General features: G+C 35.7%; 1 protein-coding gene across 8 annotated transcripts in view; it reads right to left on the bottom strand.

The window, feature by feature from the left end:
• PPFIA2 (PTPRF interacting protein alpha 2) overlaps positions 1 to 22,288 on the bottom strand; it is a 463,512-nt gene that overhangs the window by 4,177 nt on the left and 437,047 nt on the right. For 5 of the 8 annotated variants that reach the window (XM_029954964.1, XM_029954965.1, XM_029954963.1 and 2 more), the window contains 7 exons: positions 19,437 to 19,499; positions 17,763 to 17,792; positions 15,990 to 16,183; positions 11,603 to 11,700; positions 5,178 to 5,353; positions 4,224 to 4,292; positions 711 to 870 (listed from right to left, as the gene is read on the bottom strand). In XM_029954964.1, the coding sequence (XP_029810824.1) occupies positions 711 to 870; positions 4,224 to 4,292; positions 5,178 to 5,353; positions 11,603 to 11,700; positions 15,990 to 16,183; positions 17,763 to 17,792; positions 19,437 to 19,499 (790 nt within the window). The remainder of the gene's footprint in view (positions 1 to 710; positions 871 to 4,223; positions 4,293 to 5,177; positions 5,354 to 11,602; positions 11,701 to 15,989; positions 16,184 to 17,762; positions 17,793 to 19,436; positions 19,500 to 22,288) is intronic. The other 3 variants (XM_029954962.1, XM_029954966.1, XM_029954969.1) reach the window with 1 other exon arrangement.

Here is a 22,288-nt window from a genome sequence, read left to right as displayed (position 1 = left end):
TTGTCTTAATAAAGAGAGTGGGTCTATTTTTTTTCTTTTAATGTCTACCAAATAGAAGTAACTTTGTGACTGCTATTTCAAAGTTGTCTCTCCTTCAGAATGGCTGTTTTCCTTTGTGAGGTATATAACACAAGTCTAATGTCCACAGAAGGAAATAATACTAATTGGGAAATTACTGTTGGCTTTGTGTTTGTTTAATTCTCTTCTCATAGTTGTGCTTGTTTATTTAAGGCCTTCTGCCTTGGTCAGAGGTGAAAATATCTGATGAGTCAGGGTTTCTAAGACGAAACATAAAACTCGCAATATTCAAACATGTAGGGTGACCGTGGAGTTAATTTCCACTCACTAAGGACCTTTAGTCCAAATCCAACTTCTAACTAAACAAATTGCTTGCTTTGAGAATAGAAGAGTAAAAAAACACAAATCATGCAGATGAGTATTGTTCTTCCTAGATGTGGACATTAGCCAAAACTGTCCTTTCCAGGATTTTATCAATTATGTTTAAAAATGTAAATGAGGTGCCATGGGTTCATGCATCAGCCATTTACAAGAGTCTGTTTTTGATGAAAGCAAAGTAAACTTCAAGCAGAGCAAACCAACTTAAGAAAAGAATTTCCAGAAAGCTATGCAAGATCAGAGAATGATACTAGCATTTGCTAAACAGGTTTTTTTTTTTTAACTTTATAAGCAGAAATGCAAAACTACTGTACCATCCGTTGCCATTTTCCTCGACTGCCCAGATGTTGTGGTTAACCTAAATCCAGCTGGTAACGTTTCTGAGGACCCGGGCATCATGCTGATTCCGTGTACTTCACGGGGAGGAAACTGTCTTCTCCATGTCGACCCCCGCCTGAAATTCTTATCATCACTCTGCCAGCACAGAATTATAATTGGATGTAGTGACAACAAGTAAACTAGTCCAGGTCCTAAACCTGTGTGCTTAGAAACATGCAGCACTAATTATCTACAGTCAGTCTGTAAAGCATACCTAGAGAATATTATGCTTTATTTGGAGAGTTCTTTTGATTCCAAAATGATAACACAGGAGATTTGCAACAGAAATGTTTTTATAAAAATTTTCCTGTGACTCCAAATCTAAGGTTTGCTACCTGTAGAAGTAAATAGTTTTGAAAACCTAAAGTAAAAGCCCAAAGATTTTTTTTCTGAAAAGAATATTAGCTCTTCTTTGTCATACTTTATGCCAACTGATTTTATAGTATGAGATTATATATTTAATTCACTGTTAGGCAAACTGCATTTGACCCACAAACTTTAATTATTTCATGAGTTTTGCTTTTATGTAAACAAGAGATGGATGGGAAAAGCTACATTCGGTATAACCTGGATCATATGAGATACTGTAACCTACAGTCTGTGTAAGAAACAAAATTTGTCATTTGTTAGATTTCAGCTGATACTGAATTAACTTGTGGTTTATTGAAGAACCTGTGGAGCCTGGAAGCCACCTTTGAATACATACATGTGCTCTCTAGACGCCACTAGAAGCATAATATAATCCTGGTTGCTGTTTTACAAATGTATTCCTGGCTGCTGATTCTATTTCAGGATGATATAATCTCTTCCCTCTGTGCATACACAAAGCATCTGCTTACATACAATGAACTTTCTCTATATTCATAGGGAGTGATATGTAATCTAGTGTTTAGCAAGTATTATTCTTTATTCAACACAAATTATTCTTTGTGTCAAGTTCTAAGGAAAATATTAATCATTCCACATAGATCTCATCGTCTTAGGTCACTAAGTTTCTCGAACCGGGAATGGCTGTCTCTTCCCTGAAGTTAATCTCCGTGCGTGCCGGTGCCTGACTAGCTCAGGTGACTTCATTCTGGCATACTGAATCATAGATCGACACTTAGCTGAAACTTTTGTTGTTCTAAATGACTAAAATTATAAGGTATTCTTCATCATGGACTGCTAATTTAGTTGACATTCAGAGTCAGTTTGGAAAAATAAAATCATTTGTGAAATGATATATATCCATTGTTCTACTAGAATCCATAGTATCCAAATCTAACTTTTGTTGAGAACAGGGAGCCATTTTACAATTTAAGAGATGCCTGCTACTCTTTTTCTCTGCTGCCAGGTTTTGCATTGTCCTAGGCTTCCCAAATGTTTGTAAATAAAGAAAAGAAGCAGAAACTCATAACTGTGGCTTCTGATTTCATGAATTTTGGAAGAGTTGTTGCATAAACGTAAAAACTCTTCAGTTCTTCAAAACACTACATTACATTGCAGGGACATACAACTCCTGTAATGTATGGGTTAGGGACTCAAAAATAAGCAAGTTGCGGATTTAAATCATGATGCCTTTTGCTCTTTTAGCATAGCCTTCCCTCAGAAAGTTGGCGGGACCTACAAGTGACACCAGAGGAAAAAGTTTCCGTGAGGTGAGGTTAAAGGATTCCTACTTAATTGAAGTGAAAGTCTGTAGAAGCACACGAGCACTTCTCAAATTCTTTCAGTGGGAGCTGAATGTAATCAGCCCCAGAAACAAGCAGAGCTTCTGGGTACGCTGTTTAGCTACTTTTGTTCACACTCAAAAACCAAAAACCAAAAACAAAAACAAAGAAACAAACAAAAATGTAGGACAAAAGAGACTACAATGTTTGAATAATAAAATTGTGTGCTGTGCTCTTTATTTAATAAATAAGAAAAGATGCAGCATATTTTAAAGGCAGATAGTCATAGGCCAGTTAGAACCTTCTGGTTGTTACTTTCAGAAAGCAACACTAACTCATATATGAGTTACCTGGCTCCTTTGAGTCAATCCACATTTTAAAATGTAGCAATAGGATAGCTCTTTAAGAATTTGTATTAAAATTCCTTTTGCAGCTTAAAAATACATTTTTTAATGTTTATTTATGTTTGATAGAGATAGAGACAAGAGAGCAAGAAGGGGAGAGGCAGAGAGAGGGAGACACAGAAATCCAAGCAGGCTCCAGGCTCTGAGCTGTCAGCACAGAGCCCAACATAAGGCTCAACCTCATGAACTCTGAGATCATGACCTGAGCTGCAGTCAGATGCTCAACTGACTAAGCCACCCAGGTGCTTCTCCTTTTGCAACTTTTAAACAAGGAAAATAATTGTATTCAAAAGCATATAGGGCTTATGTAGACTGTCTTTTTGATTCCACAATTAAGAATAGGATTAAAGAGATTATCAAACAACTTATAAAATTAAAATCAGTTAAGTGTTAACTGTTTTAAAAATATCAATCTTTATCCTGCTTGGACTAAAGCATGGACTTATAGGAAGGTCTTATAGCTGAGGTCAAAACTGGAGAGCTAGTCTGTCTATAACCTCCGCTGCAAAGGAAAGCTTGGGTTTTATAAATCCAAGATCATCTTTCCTCCTCATGTGAATGTGGAATAATTGCCTCATTGTAGGATTTGCTGGGTTCATTCACAAAATTATTTTAATCAGTTTTTCTTTCTAGCCAAGAAACTCCTGCAGTTTGCAACATGGAATTATGCATCTCTGCATTTTCCACTTCATACTCAGGTTTTCTTTCTACTTCTTCCAGAAAATCTCTGTAAAAACTCAGAAGGCCTATTAAAATCCACAGCATCTATCAATGGACGGAGGTGGCTAATGTCCCTTGCATTCCTTTGTCTTAGGAGTCTACTCTCGTTTATTATTTTCCAAATAATTTAAACATGCACATATTATGTTTGCGATTCTTTCACTCCATATAGCTTTATAATCCAATGACTGTTAAAATGTTATTCATGTTTTTAAGGAAAACTCAGTGTCACAATCTAAGATACGAAAAGCTTCCCATTTACTGAAAGCAACTTTTCTCTTCATTGTAATATCCTAAAACTTACTGTGAAGATATACTGATATTTAGGACATAAGCACCCAATTATTTAAAAGCTGAGTTTATCAGGATTAGTGTTATCATTGCTTTTTTTTTCTAAATGACACTCAACATAATTTTGTAGTCACAGCTCATAAGAATGAATCTGGTTTTGAATTACTTCTAGGTGTTTCTAACTGCTGACATGATAATATTTATGAATTCATAAAGGTTTTTCCAAAACCAAATGACTAATAAAATGCAATAGTTGGCACAATACTGAGGACACTTCTAGATTCTAGGCAGAGAACAAGCATCCGGTTCATTTTTGAGCACTATTCCTTGACAGCCGTGTTACTTGTACTCTCATATCCCTTGTGAAGGACAGGTAAGGACTCACCTCATCCAGCCGCCGCTCAGTTCCCAGAGCCAGGAGGTTATTGTATTCCCTTTCGAGAATCTGCCTTGCCTGGTGACATCAAATTACAGTTACCATCACTGAAGTCACAGTTTTTTTTTTAAATATCATAGAGATTATATTCATCTGAGAAAACATTACAAATCCTGTTTTATTTAAGAAGTCTTAAGATTTTAGTCCTCCATGTCTAAAAGCCATTGCAAGTTTTAGATGTAAAGTACAAGGTAGGGGAATTTTCTTTGGTCTGTGGACAGTGGAGAGAGAGACTCACATACATGTCTGAGATCAAGAGGCACTTCGTTATTTTAATCCCACTGAATATATTATATCAACTTTGTAATATATGAAAACAAAATGAAAAATGAAGTTAGACTGCCAAATTTTTATCAAGTCTATACAGAGAGTTCTCAAACCTGGCTAATGCTCATTATTTAGGGAACTTTTAGATAAACTGGATTCCTATACCCAATCTCTGGATACCTGATTCCTTAGGCCTGTGCTGTAGCTTGTCAGTTTTATTTTAAATTTTTAAGAAACGCTGGTGATCCGAATAATTATCCAGGTTGGGGAATCAGTGGCATACTCATTGCTAAGTGTCTGTCTAATTCAGACACGTAAATAGAAATGAAGGCCTCTCAGGGAGACAGAGACTGAAAGCCATCTGCCAGGGATATTGTTTTGGGAAATCTGGCATTCAGGTGGAAGGCTGGACTACATAACCTCTAAATCCCTTTTCTTGATTAATTTTATGGTTTTGTTTTGGCTAGAAATCCAGTGGCTTGCAATATAAGCCCCAGTGACATATTTCAAAGGTTGAGCTGAGCTAACTCTCATTAGGGTTCATGAACACACAGCCAACTTTTTTTTTTCTCCCTATAACTGTACTTCATCGTTCTATAAACTAGGACACAGTAGCTGCAGCAGAAGGGGGCTTGCCTGGGTGTTCTGTGTTGGAATCTGTAGTAACAAAGCTAAGCTGCTGTAGTCAAAGTTCTCATCCAAGGCTATCAGTGAGCCGTGCACACCACTCTCAAGAATATTATTTGCATATTCTCGAAGTCCAATTGCTTGTATCCAGCGAATAACTCGATCATTGCTCCACACCAACACATCTAGGAAAAGAGGTGCATCGTTTTAGGCTGCAGTATTTTGCCCGATAAACAAAAATACTGGCTGAAATAAGCCACAGGTGACTGGCCAAGCCAGCAATTATGCTGACTTCTTTATCCACTCCTTAATGCACCTGGCCGCCTTGTGTTCCATGTATTTACCATTCTCATAGCTAACCTGTCCTATTTTTGGCCTAGAGAAAAAAGTTGTCTTTTGGAGTGTTTGTTCTCACTGAAAAGCACTTCCGGCACATGGAATACAATGTCTCATAGTGTTTCCTGTTTCATTCTACAGCTCCAGGAATCTGCCCCAAGCTCAATGGTTTTATCACCAGACGGGGCTATTTCTTATTCTTGTCCTGATACCGAGCTCTTTAGTAAAGATAGAAAAATGATAAGCTGATATGGGTTTTCATCATTGGTTTTTAACCACTAATTAAATATTGAATATAGACTAGTAGAGCCATTTTTTTTTTTTTACCTGAAGCAATAAAAGCGATAAATCAAAGAACAGAACACTAAGAACAGGGATTCCATAGTCTGAAATTTACCCCACGATTTTGTCAATTCATTATTTTTCAAGCACATGCTAATGCAAAAATCAAGCACTTGGGTCAAGTCACAAGTTGTTTTTCCTATTAGGTTGGACGTAGTATTTGTAATATAGTCAACTTGATGCAGAAACCAAGGCCAGATATGGAAGTAAAAAAAGCCTTTATTGGGAGCGCTCCGGCAAGGTTCACTGGTCCTAAAGAGAGAGGCCTGAGAAGTTGCGTCCGGGAGCGGGGTAGTGCGTTTTATATGGTGTTCGCTGGGGGTGGGGAGTATGAAGTATTGATACGTTTATGTAAGGTGATTTGTTGGTAGCTGTTTCTTGTCCCGGGCAAGAAAAAGTTCGATGAAGGTCTTGAAGGGCTCCGTGGGGGAGTGTTGAGGCAGTGAGCGGCTTCTTGTTGTCTGGGCACCTGAAGGTCACACCCGCCTCTGTGGCCAAACAGTATTTTATTGAGATATAAAACACTTAGAATTTTATTTTCAAAAACTAAAATCTTTAGAGGAAAATGTCATATATGCCTTTTTCAGATTTTTGGTCTAGAGTGTCATAGTATATTTTATCATTTATTTTTTTTCCATTTCTTGTTATTGTGAGTTGACAGAATTCTACATAAAAACCAGGAAAATAGAAGACCAGAGTGTTCTACAGAAAAGAAAGAATTTTAAGGAACTAAAAGAGGAATGTGAAAAAATAAAAACATTTTTCAATCTTGTAAAATGGAAATAAAATCCATAATTTAATTTTACACTAAAATTTTAAGTTTTCTTGTTATTTTTTTCTTTCTGAGTGAAATGGATGGCTTTTCCAGAAAAAAATATAAAAAATACATTCATATTCTTCAACTTCAACTGTTTATTTTCCTTCATTTCCCTCCATTTAAATTATAAAAGTCTTTAAAAATTAAGGTAGTAGTTGTTTTCATTTTTGTTTCTTTGGTGGTGGCAGAGAGAGTATTTATATATTGTTTAGGTTTTTCAAAAACATTATTAATTTGTTCTAATACATTCATTTATAATCAAGTTAAGTTTTCTTGTGGCTAATATGAAAGCATTACAGTGATAACTCAGCCCAGCGGAGATTCCTGGTGTTATATTCTCAGTCACTGACCTCACACCAACAGTAACCAGGATTCTAACTACTCTTACCACAGATTAGTTTTGCTCTTTAGTTTTGATTTTTTAGCTTTTTATAAATAAAATTGTACAATATGTACTTTTGTGTCTATGTCTTTCACTCAATATGAGATTTATCCATGCTATAGAAAATAAAAATATCTTACTTTCATTGTTATTTAGTATTCCATTCTATGATTATACCACAATTGATCATTCTCTACTGTTGATGGACATTTGGCTAGATTCCATTGTGGGTTGTTAAGGATAGTGCTGCTTTGAATATTCATAGATATGCTAAATAAATTCCACCCTCACAATTTAAAGCCCCTTTAACAATGTCTAAAAATCTGCATCTTTAACAATACTTTGTACTTTTCATTTATTTTCCTTTTTTAAGCCATTATGGTAAATTTCTTGTTGTTATGGGTTGAGTTGTCCTTTCAAAATTCATATGTTGAAGTCCTAATCCCCTGTACCTCAGAATGTGACCTTACTTAGAGATACGGTCCTTACTGAAGTATTAAAAAGAGGTTTTTAGGGTGGGCCCCAATCCAGTATGATGGTTTCCTTCTAAAAATTGGAAATTTGGAAATGAGATATGCACCCAAGAGCAAGGCAGAGATCAGGGTGATGTGTCTAAAAGATAAGGAACCTCAAGATGGACAAAAAACCACTAGAGTGTAAGGGGGTGGCATGGAACTGACTCTTCCTCACAGCCCTTAGAAGGAATGAACTCTGCTAACACCTTAACTCAGCCTCCAGAACTGTGAGACAATACCAGAAAAAGTATAAAGAATATTTTGGGAAATAGTTGGTTGTCCTGTTGAAACTTTACAATAGCCTTTATTTGTAAAGAGTATTTTTTGAATGTTTATTTATTTTGAGAGCGAGTGAGCACGTGTGCGAGAGAGCACGTATGCACACGCGCAAGCAGGGGAGTGGCAGTGAGAGAGGGAGAGAGAATCCCAAGCGGGCTCCATGCTGTCACCATGGGCTTGATCTCATGAAGTGTGAGACCATGACCTGAGCCAAAACCAAGAGTGTGATGCTCTACTGACTAAGCCACCCAGGCACCCCTTATAGAGTATTTTTAAGTACACAGCAAAACGGAGCAGGAGGTACAGTGTTCCCATACATCCCTTTTTCCATAGATGCATAGACTCCCTGCCTATAAAGTCCCTCACCAGAGTGCTCCCTTTGTTACGACAGACGAACCGCATGGACACAAAGTCAGTAGTTAACTTTAAGAAACACTGCTGGTGCTCACTGTACAGGTTTGGACAAATGTATGATGACCTGCATCCATCATTATAGTATCACACAGAATAGTTTCACTAATAATGGTTGCTCTGAACATCCCTCGTGCAACATTTATTTGTCTCTCCCTCTCCACTAACTGCAGGCAACCACTGATCCTTTTCCTGTGTCCATCGTTTTACCTCATCTGGAATGCCATAGAATTGGAATTGTGTGATATGATTCTTACAGTATAATTATATAGTACTTTTCTTTCAGTTAGTAGTATGCACTTAAGGTCACTGCATCTCTTTTCACAGTTTGATAGTTCATTTCTTTTTAGCCATATTAAATTTTTATATACAGACCTTGCTAAATTCACATATTAATTTGAGTTATATGGCACATCATTAGATTACCTGGATTTTCTATATATCTTTTCCAATCCTTATATTTTTTCAGTTAATGAGGAACATGTGAAGAAAAGCTCACAATTCCCTCTTCCTAGTCTTATTACTTCTTAAGGGAGGAGGGCGTTTACTGACTCCCTTAGACTTTTGGCTCTTTATTTCCCCATTCTTCAACAAAGCAAGACTTCCTTAATGATCTTTACTATATCTTATATTATATATTATATTATACACCATATTATAATATATATTATCTTCCTGGGTCATTCATAAATTATATAGTTTCCTCTAGCTTGTTCTATGCAGTGTTAAATCTCAGAAAATGGGATCTAGGTTGGTGAGTATTATATTTTGGTTACTTTAATCAACTTCTGTTGATAACAACTGATTAGTATTGGTTATACTACACTTACACTTCAAAAGTTGGGCAGGAATGTATGGCTAAGAGCATCAGTTTTCCCATTGCTTTCACTAAGTGCAACACTTCACTTTGTAAAACTAATGTGACAACAGGTTCCTCAAAAAATAACAAAACTGTCCAGTTTTCTTTGCATCAAGATCTGTAAATAGGACGTGTTTGTTCTTTTCTAGAGATGGGTTTACATTTTGATAGTCTAAGACATTTGTAGTTATCATATTTCTGCAATTATGTCTTTGTTAAAAATTCCATTGCCACACCTGTAGTTAAGAGTCCTCAGATTTACAAACTAAATTTACAAAATAATATGTAGAAAATAATTCATGTATTTATAGGGTGAAGGTAAATAAGGCACTAATCTAAGCTTTTCTTCTTCAGAACAGCAACATATCTTTCTTTTTCATTTGTAAATCAGATCCCTTTCTATAATTCTATTTTCAAGCAAAATTTATTCCCTGACTTTAAAGCTTTTTAAGGGTCCTCTTGACCTAAACAATAAATGGCTAGAGATCAGTGTTGACTGTTTCCTAGCAACAAATTAAATGTTAGTACATTCTTGATATTCACTTGGTCCCCTCACTTCAGAAAGCTGTTTATTAAGGTCAAGGTTAATTAACACTTCAGATAATAACAGAGACCCCCGGTCACAGTCAAGAGTTATTCCTGTAAATGTCACTGGATCAGTTGCAGGAAACAGGGGCTATTTATGATCTCACTCACAGCCACCCATCATACGGAGCTGTCTGTGTATAATCACAGTGAATCACGGCAGCTTTTCTAAGGCCCATGCTCTAACTGGCAACGACCAAATACTAATGTAATATTTGGTGTAGGGCCAAATGGGTAATTCCTTCTTTTCTTTTACATCTATCTATGTATGAAGCATTCCATGTGGTGAAAACAAGCATAATAAAATGTAATTAGAAAAAAAGAAAACTTCAGAAAGAAAACTAGAAGGTGGATATCTCATGGGTACAATCTGTGTGCTTTTAAAACATCTTTTGTTAAGTCAAGCATAGACTTCCTTCTAGGGTCTTTGATCAATTAGTTCCCAAATTTCAATTCAACTGAATGACAATGTACCGAAAACAACTTACAATTTTCTGGGCTCCAAAATAAATTGAAATCTAACAACTCAATTTTGATAATGGAAAAACACTTTCTTGCTCCTAAGTAATGAGTCAAATGAACTGTTAGAAGAAATCCATTATGTGTCTATCTACTCTCCAATATACCATAGATAGAAAAATATATCAACCAATCGCCTTTGCATGCACTGAAGCCCATTCTACTAGAATTAATGTGCTGTCCAGAAACTGCCAAAGATGAAAGTAATTTCTGACATTATGTATCCCAAGTGAAAATGATAGACGTCTAAGATAATTTTAAAGAATAAGACAACGCTAAGCTTGAACAGGAGGGGAAGGGTAATATAACATGTGGCACATACTGTTTTCATATTCAGATTGGGCCCCAGAGGAAGTAAAAATGGAAACAGAGACTCATGGCTAATTGCAAACAATTAATGTTTAGTCCCTATTTAATTTGATGAAATGCTTCCACATGTCAACTCCTGGTAACACTAAATGGAAATACAATTGATAGTGTATTTTGCTTCTATCCAAAATCTCCCACAAAATTTTTGGTTATATTTCCCTGGGAATTTTTTCCTTTAAAAAATATAAATGGACGTAAGTGGACTGATGATTTTCACTAAAAAGACCCATAGATACTTATACCCAACAATTATATATTTTCAATAACAATAATAAAAATAATCTGGTCTCTAATAAGTATAGGATCTAACGTATTCTTTTAAACAATTCTTTCCTCTGTATACTCAGGTACTTCTCAGCATTTAGAGGATTAATTATTAACTACAGTAGTTCTCTAATCTGTAATAGGGAATGCGTTTTTTTATTCAAATCAAACATTTTTGTACACATAATAGTTGCAGCCATTATGAATGCTTCTAATTATTTATTTGACTTAATAATTATAGATAAAAGTATCAACGGACTAGTCTCATTTATAGGGGGAGTCTCTATGTAACTTCTATATAAAATACCTATATAATTTCTATAACTATTGTACAAAAATAAAATTTCTAAGCACTGAAATAAAATTCAAATGGTATAAACTAAAGATGAACCATTATAAATAAATTATATACCATGTTTCTCTGAATCATATGAGAATGTTCTATTAAAAGTTTGGTAAAAATATCTGCATGGAGGCACGTTTAGGACAAAGAATGTATCATTAATAGGTTCAGAGCAATAAATCTCAATTTAAAAAATCAAGAATATATCTTAGATGGGATAGTCATCTTATACAGTGATCATATCCTTTCAATGTTTTAATCACAAAAGTAATAAAAAAGAAATAATGATGACACTATTCTAGCCAAATACTTAGGCTACTTAGTGACCACTGTAACATAAAAAGCATTTTAGGTTCATAAAAGTGAAAACTACCCCCCTCAAAGGCATTTGCTATGAAAGAAAGACATATTACCCTTTATTTCATGTTGGCTTGCTTCTCGTCTTCTTTCTAGTTCTTTTCTGTCATAATTTAACCTCTTTAAACACATAATTCCATATTGTAAACTTGTTCTGGTATTTTTTTAAAAAGAGAAGAGAAAACACAATGAATTTACTCAGCAGACAATGCATGTTCTTTGATTAAGCATAGGTAACATTTTGCACTACTTATTAGGGCAACAGAATAAAAATTATGCTTTTAACTAAATCCTTTAGTTCTGGAGGGAAATAAACTGCAGTTGTTCTAAGCACACAGTGTTTCTGAAGAGTAAAAATATTAATTTCAAAATACGAAAACCAGTCTTCAAATTGTTTATGGATAATGTTGTTCATCCATATGTCTTTGTCTTCCATCAGACTGTTTTGACATTATTTGCTGACAAATAAACATTTTAATCATTTGAAAATAATTTAAAGTCACTAATATGAAAACAGGAAGAAATTTATGAGGAATGAATACTTTCTTCTTAAGCTGCTGAGAAAAATAATATGAAAACATGAGTAAGTTAAAATAAGAGAAAGAACCACAGACCAACATGAAGAGCCACCACCCTTCAGTGATACAGAAAGAAAATCGGAAAGAAATAGGCTGGCAGACATGAAACTCCCTGTGGAAAGGATAGTGTGGAAGAGCAGAAAGCTGACTGTCCTTAAAAGATCAGGTGGGAGAGAAAGGGTCAATAAAAAAAATGGAGCACCATAAACACAGGGTTGCCAATGACATTTTAATGTGTGGTGACAGTGAGACATACTGTACAGCATTGGAAACCCATGACAGGAAGTGAGGAGGAATATGGTGACAGATATAGGGGGGAACATAACGGGGTGACATTAAGGAAAGGTTGGATTCAGCGAAAGTGTGGAAACATGCAGGTGATGGAGAATTACTGGATAGTTTTCACAGGGGAAAGAGATCATCATAATGGCATTTGCTATCAGGTCAGATCATCTGAAATGATCATTTTGGTGTAAGGAAGCCTGACCTGGTAGCAAAATCAGAGATAGGAAAAATAGGTTAACCTAGGAACAGGGCAATAATTAAGAAGTCAGTGCTGTGAAAATAAAGGGCACAAAAAGGACAACTGCCATGAACATAAGAAGAAAATCCAGACACTAGAGATGTTCAGAGGGAAGAAAGGAGCAGACATGGTGATGATTAGACATAAAGGATGTGACAGAGTGCAATAGGAAAAATAGAATTTCCAGGCTTCAAGAGTAAGAAAACACTGTTATTAGTGATTTCTGATTTAGAAATACTCACCAATTTAGACACACATACTGGCCAGGTAATGCCTAAGCACTGGATTTATTTCTGAGCCTTGCATTTTAATGACAATGTTGAGTTAGCATATTTCAGAATCAGAGGAAATTGGAAAAATTTCCAAGTGCTATGGGCTGCACTGTGTTCCCCCCAATTCAAAAGTTCAAGTCCTACTCCCCATTATTTGAGAATATGAATATATTTAAAGATAGTGTTTTTAAAAAGTAATTAAGTTAAAATAAAACCCATAGGGTGGGTATTATTCCAGCCTCACTGGTGGGTGTTCTCACAAGAAGAGGACGTTTGGACAGGCAGAGAAATCAGGAGTGTACACAGTACACAGTACACACAGAGGAAGGACCATGTGAGGATACAACAAGAAGGTAGCCATTTGCAAGCCAAGAAGAAACCAATTGTGCTGACGCCTTGATCTTGGATTTCTAGATTCCAGAACCGTGAGAAAATACATTTCTGTGGTTTAAGCCACCCAGTCTGTGGTATTTTGTTATGGTAGCCCCAGGAAACTATTATCCGTGGGAAAACGGATAATACTGATGTGATAACAGTCATAGACATTAGGCAGCTTGAAGTTAAACTAACGGCTCTTGGCTAATTTCTGCCAAGTTTTTATAGGTAATATGAAATTGTACTATAAGGGTGATACATATTATTATTTTAGTGTCTGTCAGATGAAAAAATGTGCCATAAAGACAGTGGGATGCACTATGTAGTCAGTACTACGTGCTTTAAGTCTGAACTAACCATAGTGTAGAGATGAAGCTTATATATTTCCCAGAACAAAGAGAGCCCTGCTGTTTCAGTAATTTTAATTTAAAAGAAAAGCAAAACTTGGGGTGTTAGGGTGGCTCAGTCGGTCAAGCATCTGACTTTGACTCAACTCATGATCTCACAATCTAAGAGCTGGAGCCCTGCACTGGGCTCTCTACTGCCGATACAGAGAGCGCTTCCAACACCCTGTCTCCCTCTCTCTGCCCCTCCCCCACCTGTTCTCTCTCTCTCTCTCTCTCTCTCTCTCTCTCTCTCTCTCTCTCTCAAAAATAAATAAACATTAAAAACTTAATCATTGTAATAATCATTTTTACCATTATGTAAAGCAATTAAAAGTCAGTCCAGTGGGGTGCCTGGGTGGCTCAGTCGGTTAAGCATCTGACTTTTGATTTCTGCTCAGATCGTGATCTCATGGTTCCTGAGTTTGAGCCCTGCATGGAGCCCTGCATGGAGCCCTGCACTGACAGTGTGGAGCCTGCTTGGGATTCTCTCTCACTCTCTATCTGCCTCTCCTCCCCAACTCAAAATAAATAAACTTAAAAAAAAAAACCCCACAGACTAAAAAAAAAGTCAATCTAGTGAAGAATGGAAAATAGGCACAAATATACCATCAAAGTCTCTAGTATTCAAAATCTAATACAACCACACAAAATTGGAAGGCCTAAAAGTTCAGTGACAGGGAATTCACTACCTAACAATGTGTATACTATATGAAAATTGAGTCATACAGAGCGGTTCTTTCTATTGAACAGAAATCATTCACCCTACTACCTACACTCACTTGGACTAGAAAAGTACATGTTCAAAAGAGCAAATATTATTCTTCCATCATGTAATAATATTAAGACATAGGAAAACATAAAAAATCTACCTTTACTCAAGCTACATGTCTTCAATTTATTTGACTTTTCCACTGAGATTTTACGAATCAATAACAATTTAATCCCCATAGATTAATGAAGTTTCTTACTGTCATTTCACCATATGATAAACTTTTATTGTATCTGCCAAAAACCACAATCTAAATATGCCCCGTGAAGCCATTAAAGAAAACTGGGATTTTTGTGCCAACTATAAATTGTATCTTTATCACTTGATCTACTTTTAAATCATGGATTCCCTATCTAGCATTTTAATGGTATTTAAATTTATACCATCTTTATCTCTACTAAATTTAATCCAACAGTATCAACAACTGTGTTAAGATTCAGAACATCTCCATAAGTTTAATCAAAGAGCTCTGATTGTCATCTCTTTATCCTATCTTTATGTTACCAACACATCTGATACTTATAACTTTTTCATTTCAGTCACTAATTAAATGTTGGACAAGATGTAATCAAACAGGTTTTATAAGCCAAAATCATCTAGATTTATATTTATTAATTTATCATCATAATAAACTATATATGAAACCATAAAACAAACTCTTAACTACAGAGAACAAACTGAGGATTGCTGGAAGGGCGTCGGGTGGGGAAGGGCTAAGTGGGAGATGGGCATTAAGGAGGGTGCTTGTGATGAGCACTGGGTGTTATATGTAAGTGATGAATCATCACATTCTACTCATGAAACGAACATTACATTACATGTTAACTAACTGGGATTTTTAAAAAACCTTGAAACAAACAAACAAAAAGAATCATAATCCAGCTGACACTTTTTCACATAACCTACAAAGACATCAGCATGACATTTAGGACATGGTATCTTAACTAGCTTCTTTTTGTCCCCTAGATGGTAAAGAACCAGAAAAAAGAGGTTGCATTTTATTCACTGGTGTGCTTTTTAGCTGTCTCACAATCCGTTCAGTACTTTTTTCTGAAAACTAATGCACAAAGAAGTAAAAATATTAAAAGATTTACATGAAAACAAAAAAACTTTTTTCTTCAGAGAATTCCTTCCCAAATTTTTCTAGTATATACCTATCTTATATAATTGGTAACCACATACATTTATAGAGTTGAATCTGACTTATTTTTTAAAATTCTTATTAAATAATTCCCTGTTATAAAAACAGACACAGAATCAAATCACAAACATGGAATTTCCTAAAGAGAAAGAAAAAAGAAAGATGTGTGCTGAATGAGAATTGTGTATATGTGCAGTTCCATACTCTTTGGGCTCATAATATACACATAGCTCTACATTAGATAGCCCTGCAATTTACTGCATGAAAATATTTTGCCAAGTATATGTACCCAGATGTCTTGAATAGCACATATTCTCTATTTCCTAGACATGTTATTTTGTTCTAATAATGTATACATTACTTCTTGTTTCATTTTAATAACTGTTTGAAAATACCTACCGATGGAAACTATCCACCATTTTTAAATGGACACGGAGATCTTTTTTTGTTAGGTGATCTAACATCCTTGCATCTACCAAGCATTCCATAAAGTAACTTCTGTATTGAGGTAATCCCAGGCTGGGAAGCCATTCGTTTCCAATCCACTCATGGTTCATATCTCCATATGCCAGAGTCTGTAGAAAAACCGGACACTAGAATTGTTTTATAGCAGTCAAGTTTCTTAGCCAATAAAATGAGATGGTAATAGGAGGATATTATATATTATCATAACTGACATTTAATCACTATGACATACAGGAAAAAAGCAAAAATAATACTTAGACTTCAAGTATTTGATTTAATTTGGTATCAAATGGAACTCTGGGTACATGTATCATAGTACTTGCCTCTAGAAAACAATTGTGTTCGTTTCATATTCTCGAAAGAAATCACATTCTATACAAACATGCATTTTTGAAATTTAAAAACTAGAATTAAGGGTATACTATAAATGCTTAGCTTAAAAATCCTTTGTTAGAGATAAGTTTATTTAATTTATTTTTAATCTATCAGCTAATATGCCACCATTTCCTTCTCTTCGAGGATACAACTACCATTGTTAGGGTATAACAGCAAATCTCAATGTGAAAATAAAAACCTCAGTAAACAAATAAATAAAAGAGCAACAGGGCTAGAGAGACAGAATGCTGAAGCTTTGGGTGGACCATGTTGTTATCTAGTGAAGCATGCAGCCAGTATTCCAGAAAGATCATTAGAAAGAATTCGTCTATTTTTAGTAATCAATCAGGATGGGCTCTGTGTTTAAGAAGCAGGATATGATAAAAACAAAGTCAAATAATCTAATTCTTTAATATAACAATATGAAGAAAGTCATCTAACCAGACGTTGCTCATAACAGCCGAAATGAAAACTAAAGTCAACCATCCCCTCTAAACCAATTTTTAAAAAGAACTATTACTATTAATATTTTATCATGCTGTTTATTCAATTCTTTATGGTACAACAAATTCACAATTGAAACCATGACATGTATTTCTACTGAAAATCTTAGGTGCTCCCTCTCTTTTGTGTGTTCTTGAAAATGATGAAATTCTAAGCAAAATCAAAACCAAATACCACCCTAATTTACCAAATGTTTAAATATAGGTCCTAGCAATAAACTACCCAAATTTTTCTTTACAGCCAGACATTTGAATCCCCTGCGCCCTTACACACATGCATTCTTTCAGTTGTGCATCACATGGAAAGGCTGACAAATGTGCAGCTCCCTTGAAAACAGAGATTTGTTCAAAGTACGCATGCTTCTGTCATAGCACCGTCTCAAGTCATGGACATCAGTTTTGACTTGTAGTCACAATGCTGACAGCCATACTTCCAACTCCAATCCTCCCACACCTTTCGTTATACTTTAAAGCAGATGTTTAATAAGGTGTTTTTTAAAGCCCCCCTTTATATCCAAGTTGAATGATTCCTGGTTAAATGTATTCAGGGGTCTTTTCAGAGACATTTAAATTATAGTTCATTCTTTTGAAAAGAGAAAGATAATTTCCCTTTCTGAAAGAGGCCAGATATGAAATGATAATCATTTTCTTTGTGAAATATGGTGATTTAAAAAGACATATACAGTATTACACATAATAAATCCAAATATACATATTAGCCTAAACCTAAGCCAAGTGAAGGTTTATAATAAGGACACACAACAGTTTCTTACTTTATATCCTCATCATGTACTAAATGGTATTGTTTTTGAGCATATGAATTTCCTACCTGGGCCCAGCTTCCTTCCTCAGATTCTTTCTGTGTTAGCAGCAGGAAATGATTAACAAAGCAGATAAATATGAATTAATCTCAAATGAAGACAGTAACATTTTTCTAGCAGAAGCAAAATTGTTACTGAAAATGTTAATTATGAGATAAGTAGATAAATACATGGATCCTTATTCAAATCCACAGCAATCGATTTGGCAGTTCAAGGACAGTTACACGGACAACTACATAGTTTCTAGTTAATTCCAGTTAAATATACACATATATGACATATGGGGTTTTCCTGATATATTTGATCTGGTCATTCCAAATCTTTTTTTTTTTTTATTCTTAAAAGTGTGTCATTTTCCAAATGTAATTAGCTATAATAAAAATTTCTGATTCTATGTTACAAATATACAGTACACAAATATGTATGTATATGTACACATGTACACACATATATTTAAAATAAAGAAATATTATATAAGGTAAATTAATGAGGTACAAAAAGTAACTGTTTCCCTCTAACAAAGCTTTTTGGTAATCAAGTAGATTTCAGCAATAGTCAACAACAAACAAAATTAAAAAACAATAAAACTAAACATAACAAATTGAGCTAGAAATGCAAATAGGAAACATTGGCATTTTTTCCCTTCATACACTAGATAATGGATTTTTTTTAATGTGGATAAAACCAAAAGGACATTAAATTAAAAGAACCTGCTATGAATAAAGTGGTGACATACTTAACTTTGTTACTTTAAATAAAAAATGATTATATACAACATTATGTATTAAAAAAATTTTTTTTTAATGTTTGTTTATTTTTGAGAGACAGAGATAGCAGGAGCAGGGGAGGAGCAGAGAGAGAGGGAGACACAGAATCCGAAGCAGGCTCCAGGCTCTGAGCTAGCTGTCAGCACAGAGCCCGATGCGGGGCTCGAACCCACAAACCGTGAGATCATGACCTGAGCCAAAGCCGGACACTCAACCGACTGAGCCACCCAGGTGCCCCAACATTATGTATTTTTAAAGCTGACAATTAATCCAAGTCACAAAAAACCTTTTTAAGCCTGTGCTTTGAATATCAAATGAACAGAACATTGGGGAAGGGGTAGTTTAAGCTCTGTATTGGTAAAGTAGAAGAAACTAAATTATTATATTAAAACTGAGTATCAGGGGCACCTGGGTGACTCAGTCAGGGAAGCATTCAGCTCTTGATTTTGTCTCAGGCCATGATCTCATGGTTTGTGAGATCCAGCCCTGTGTCAGGCTCTGCACTGACAGTACAGACCCTGCTTGGGACTTTCTCTTTCCCTGTCCCCTGGCGGCTCCCCAACACGCACCCTTTTAATTGGGTAGGGCACCATGTACTACCTGTGAATATGCTCAGTTCTGAGTGATATCTGTTACTAAAAATCCCAAGCTTTGCAAAATGGTAAAAAAGTGTTTTTAAATTCTTGATCATCTGCATTACACAAACTCTTATGATATTAACCACATCATGACAGGCTAGACTGCTTCATTAAAAAATATCCAAGTGTGGTAAAATCAAATATTTCAAGAAAAACATTAGCTTTCAAGCATATCACTATGTAAACATACCCATTGATCTGTCATAAACAAGACAGTTTTTCATCCACATAGCAGCAAAATAACGTTTCTTATGACCAACAAAGCTGTAAGACTAACCGTTTTTGCTGGAGCGGCAAGATTTTCCATTTCTTCGTGGGTCACCCAAACGTTGCCTGACGGCTGGTGAGGCGGTGCGGGGAGCGGCGGGGTCCACAGGAGGGAAGCAGCGGTAAAGAAGAAAGGCAGCAGTACTGAGTTAACAGCGGCACAGCAACGCGACAGTGCCCTCGCCTCTACGGCATGCACAGGATTGCTGGTTTGCTCAGCGCGCCCTTTTTCTTCTACTTAAAAAGATTAAATAGAAAGAGGCATGCTATGAAGCTCACATGGGATAGATTTAAAATGATACTCTTGTGATTATTAATCAGGGGAAATGGCTAAGTTAAAACTTGCATTGCAAAGGCATGTAGCTATTAGATCCAGTTTTTATAATCATGAAGAACTGACTACATTTTATCTGTGGAGGAATGTATTTTTTTTTCTTCAGAAAACAAAGGCACAGGTACTTTGTGGTATGATTACCAACATTTCATTCACAAAGGTTTGATTCTTCAGTGTCCTTGAAGAAAGAAAATTGGTTGTCAATACAAAGCTGAAAGCATTATCATAACCTGTCTGGAAACTCTATCAGCTTTTCCCAAATGATTTCTTCCTATTACAATTCAGTAGGTATGTTGTTTTCTTATATTCTTATAGAGGAAAAAGAAGTGAAATGGTGTTTTCAATGAAGGGTATTTTTTCAACCTTACTAAGTACATTGTCAGAAATTACAAAAGTTAGGTTTCCTAATTTCTCAGTAGTGTACTATATGCTTATAGAGAAGAACATGATGTAAGAAAAAAATTCCCTCCAGCAGGAACTATTCTTTTATAAAGTCTCATTTGCTTTCTAAATAAGATAATCCATGATACGTATTCTATATGCTGAATGATGTACAATTTCTAAACTAAAGTCCAGCCAGTAACATACAGATCAGGCATATTGTTGATGATAATGGCCACTGGGAATACTTCTCATTAAATTCCACCATTTCACTGGGAAATCCTTATAAACACACCAGGCTTGTGCAAGTACGTCCATCCTACAGTTACAATGGAATTTATATTCTGTGTATTCCTTATTACTTGTTTTGGGAGGGGTCTAGAATCAGAAATAGCTAAGTTGATGCACCAACACAATCCTCCATCATAACTCTTCCTGGCCTCTTCCACTAACACATAGTACACCATGTTAATTTCCCTTCTCTTACAAATTACGTAATTTGGTATAATTTGAAAAATACATAAAAACTAAATTGATGAGTATAATCCAAAAGAAGAGAAGTTTCATTAGAGAATTACATATGTGAGTAATAGTAATATAGAAAGAGAATTTATGTATATAGTAACAAAGGGGAGTTAAGTAGTGCCCCACATTGGGCGTAGAGCTTTAAAAAAATCCCAGAGGATAGTCCTTTATGTACAAAGTTTGTGTGAAGTTCTCATTTTTCTACTGTTTTGGAATTTAAGGTATATCTGAATATTTTTTCCCTGTAAGATTAAACTATGCACACCTATAAACCGTATTTAGAATACAGGAGTCACCCATGTTACTAAGAGCCCCTCCCCTCTACTCTCAGCTTTTGGGAAAGGTGTTCATTATAAACAGAAAGAGGCATATGAGTCTATAAATCATTAAATCACCTGGAATAAACAGCTTTTATTAACTTTGTGTGTGAGGGGTGCACTATACTAAAAACTCATGTGTCACACTCATGTGTCACATACCCTTTACACCCAGTGACCGCAGCCTGAGTGGCTGTGCTGTTTGTTCAAAGTGAGTTGTGTTAAATGAATTTCCTCTCAGGTACCCATCACCTGAGAGAAAATTCGTTTAAGCCAGTCTCATTTTACAATGATTTCTGTAGCTTCTATCTTAACAGTGAATCCAAATAATTAAGATCCTCCTCCTCGGATAAGAAACTGGACCAGTACTATTTCATACTGGAATTCATACCTGTGTAATCTCTTTCACGGTTTATATTAAAGTCTGTATTTGCCAGTCTATCATCATATTCTGGAATAGGCAAGATGCTGGAAGCCGTGGTTTTGTCTGTAGCTTTACATGCAAAATAAGTATATATATGCAGGGCTATCTTCTAAAGTATGGTTGGCAACCTTTCCTACGTTGCACGTTAGTTGCTCTCCTTTGATCTGCAAGTTTCACTTGTGAGCCACACTGCCTGCTCCAGAGTCTTGTGAAGGAGATTCTGCACAACCCAATCACTTAGACGTTAGTCTAGGTTTCAACAAGTTGGTTTTTACAAACAAGCCCATGTGCAGTAAGTCAAGTGTTAAGCCTCCCTTCTCTTCAGCACGAGCTAAGGGTACGGAGCTGTCACCTGGGTGAGTCTAAAGGGGTGCTTCCGAGCCTAAGCATTTCAGTGAAGAGTGTGTCGAAGAGAAGAGCTGGAGCAGGAGACTTTGAGCAACCAAAGGACAGAGGGCACTGTGCCTGGGTCCAAAGATAAAGAATGCAAAAACATAGCTTAGAAAAGCAGAGAGGACAAGGCTCACATAATTTGGGTGTGGTTCTCTGAGAGCTGTTGAAAATTACTTACTCGTTCCTCGACAGTTCATGCTGTAGCCACCAATATCCAAGCTGGAGAATGCAAACCTGTAGTCGTGTGTGTGTGTGTGTGTGTGTGTGTGTGTGTGTGTGTGTGTGTGGTTCATAGTCTGCATCTATTAGGTGACTTCTAAAATTTCAACTATCTGGAAATTTACCAAATTATAATCAAGAGGCTTGAGGTCTAGCTGTGCTACTTCTTAGTAACTACCCTAGGACATTCCCTAAACCTCTCTAAATTTTAGATTCAACCTGTTAAGTGGGCTAAAAATACACTTCACACTAGAAAAAAATATTGAAAA

This window comes from Suricata suricatta, chromosome 10 (assembly GCF_006229205.1).
Source record: "Suricata suricatta isolate VVHF042 chromosome 10, meerkat_22Aug2017_6uvM2_HiC, whole genome shotgun sequence".
In the NCBI taxonomy this organism is placed as follows: domain Eukaryota; kingdom Metazoa; phylum Chordata; class Mammalia; order Carnivora; family Herpestidae; genus Suricata; species Suricata suricatta.
This window is presented reverse-complemented; position numbering and strand designations above follow the sequence as displayed.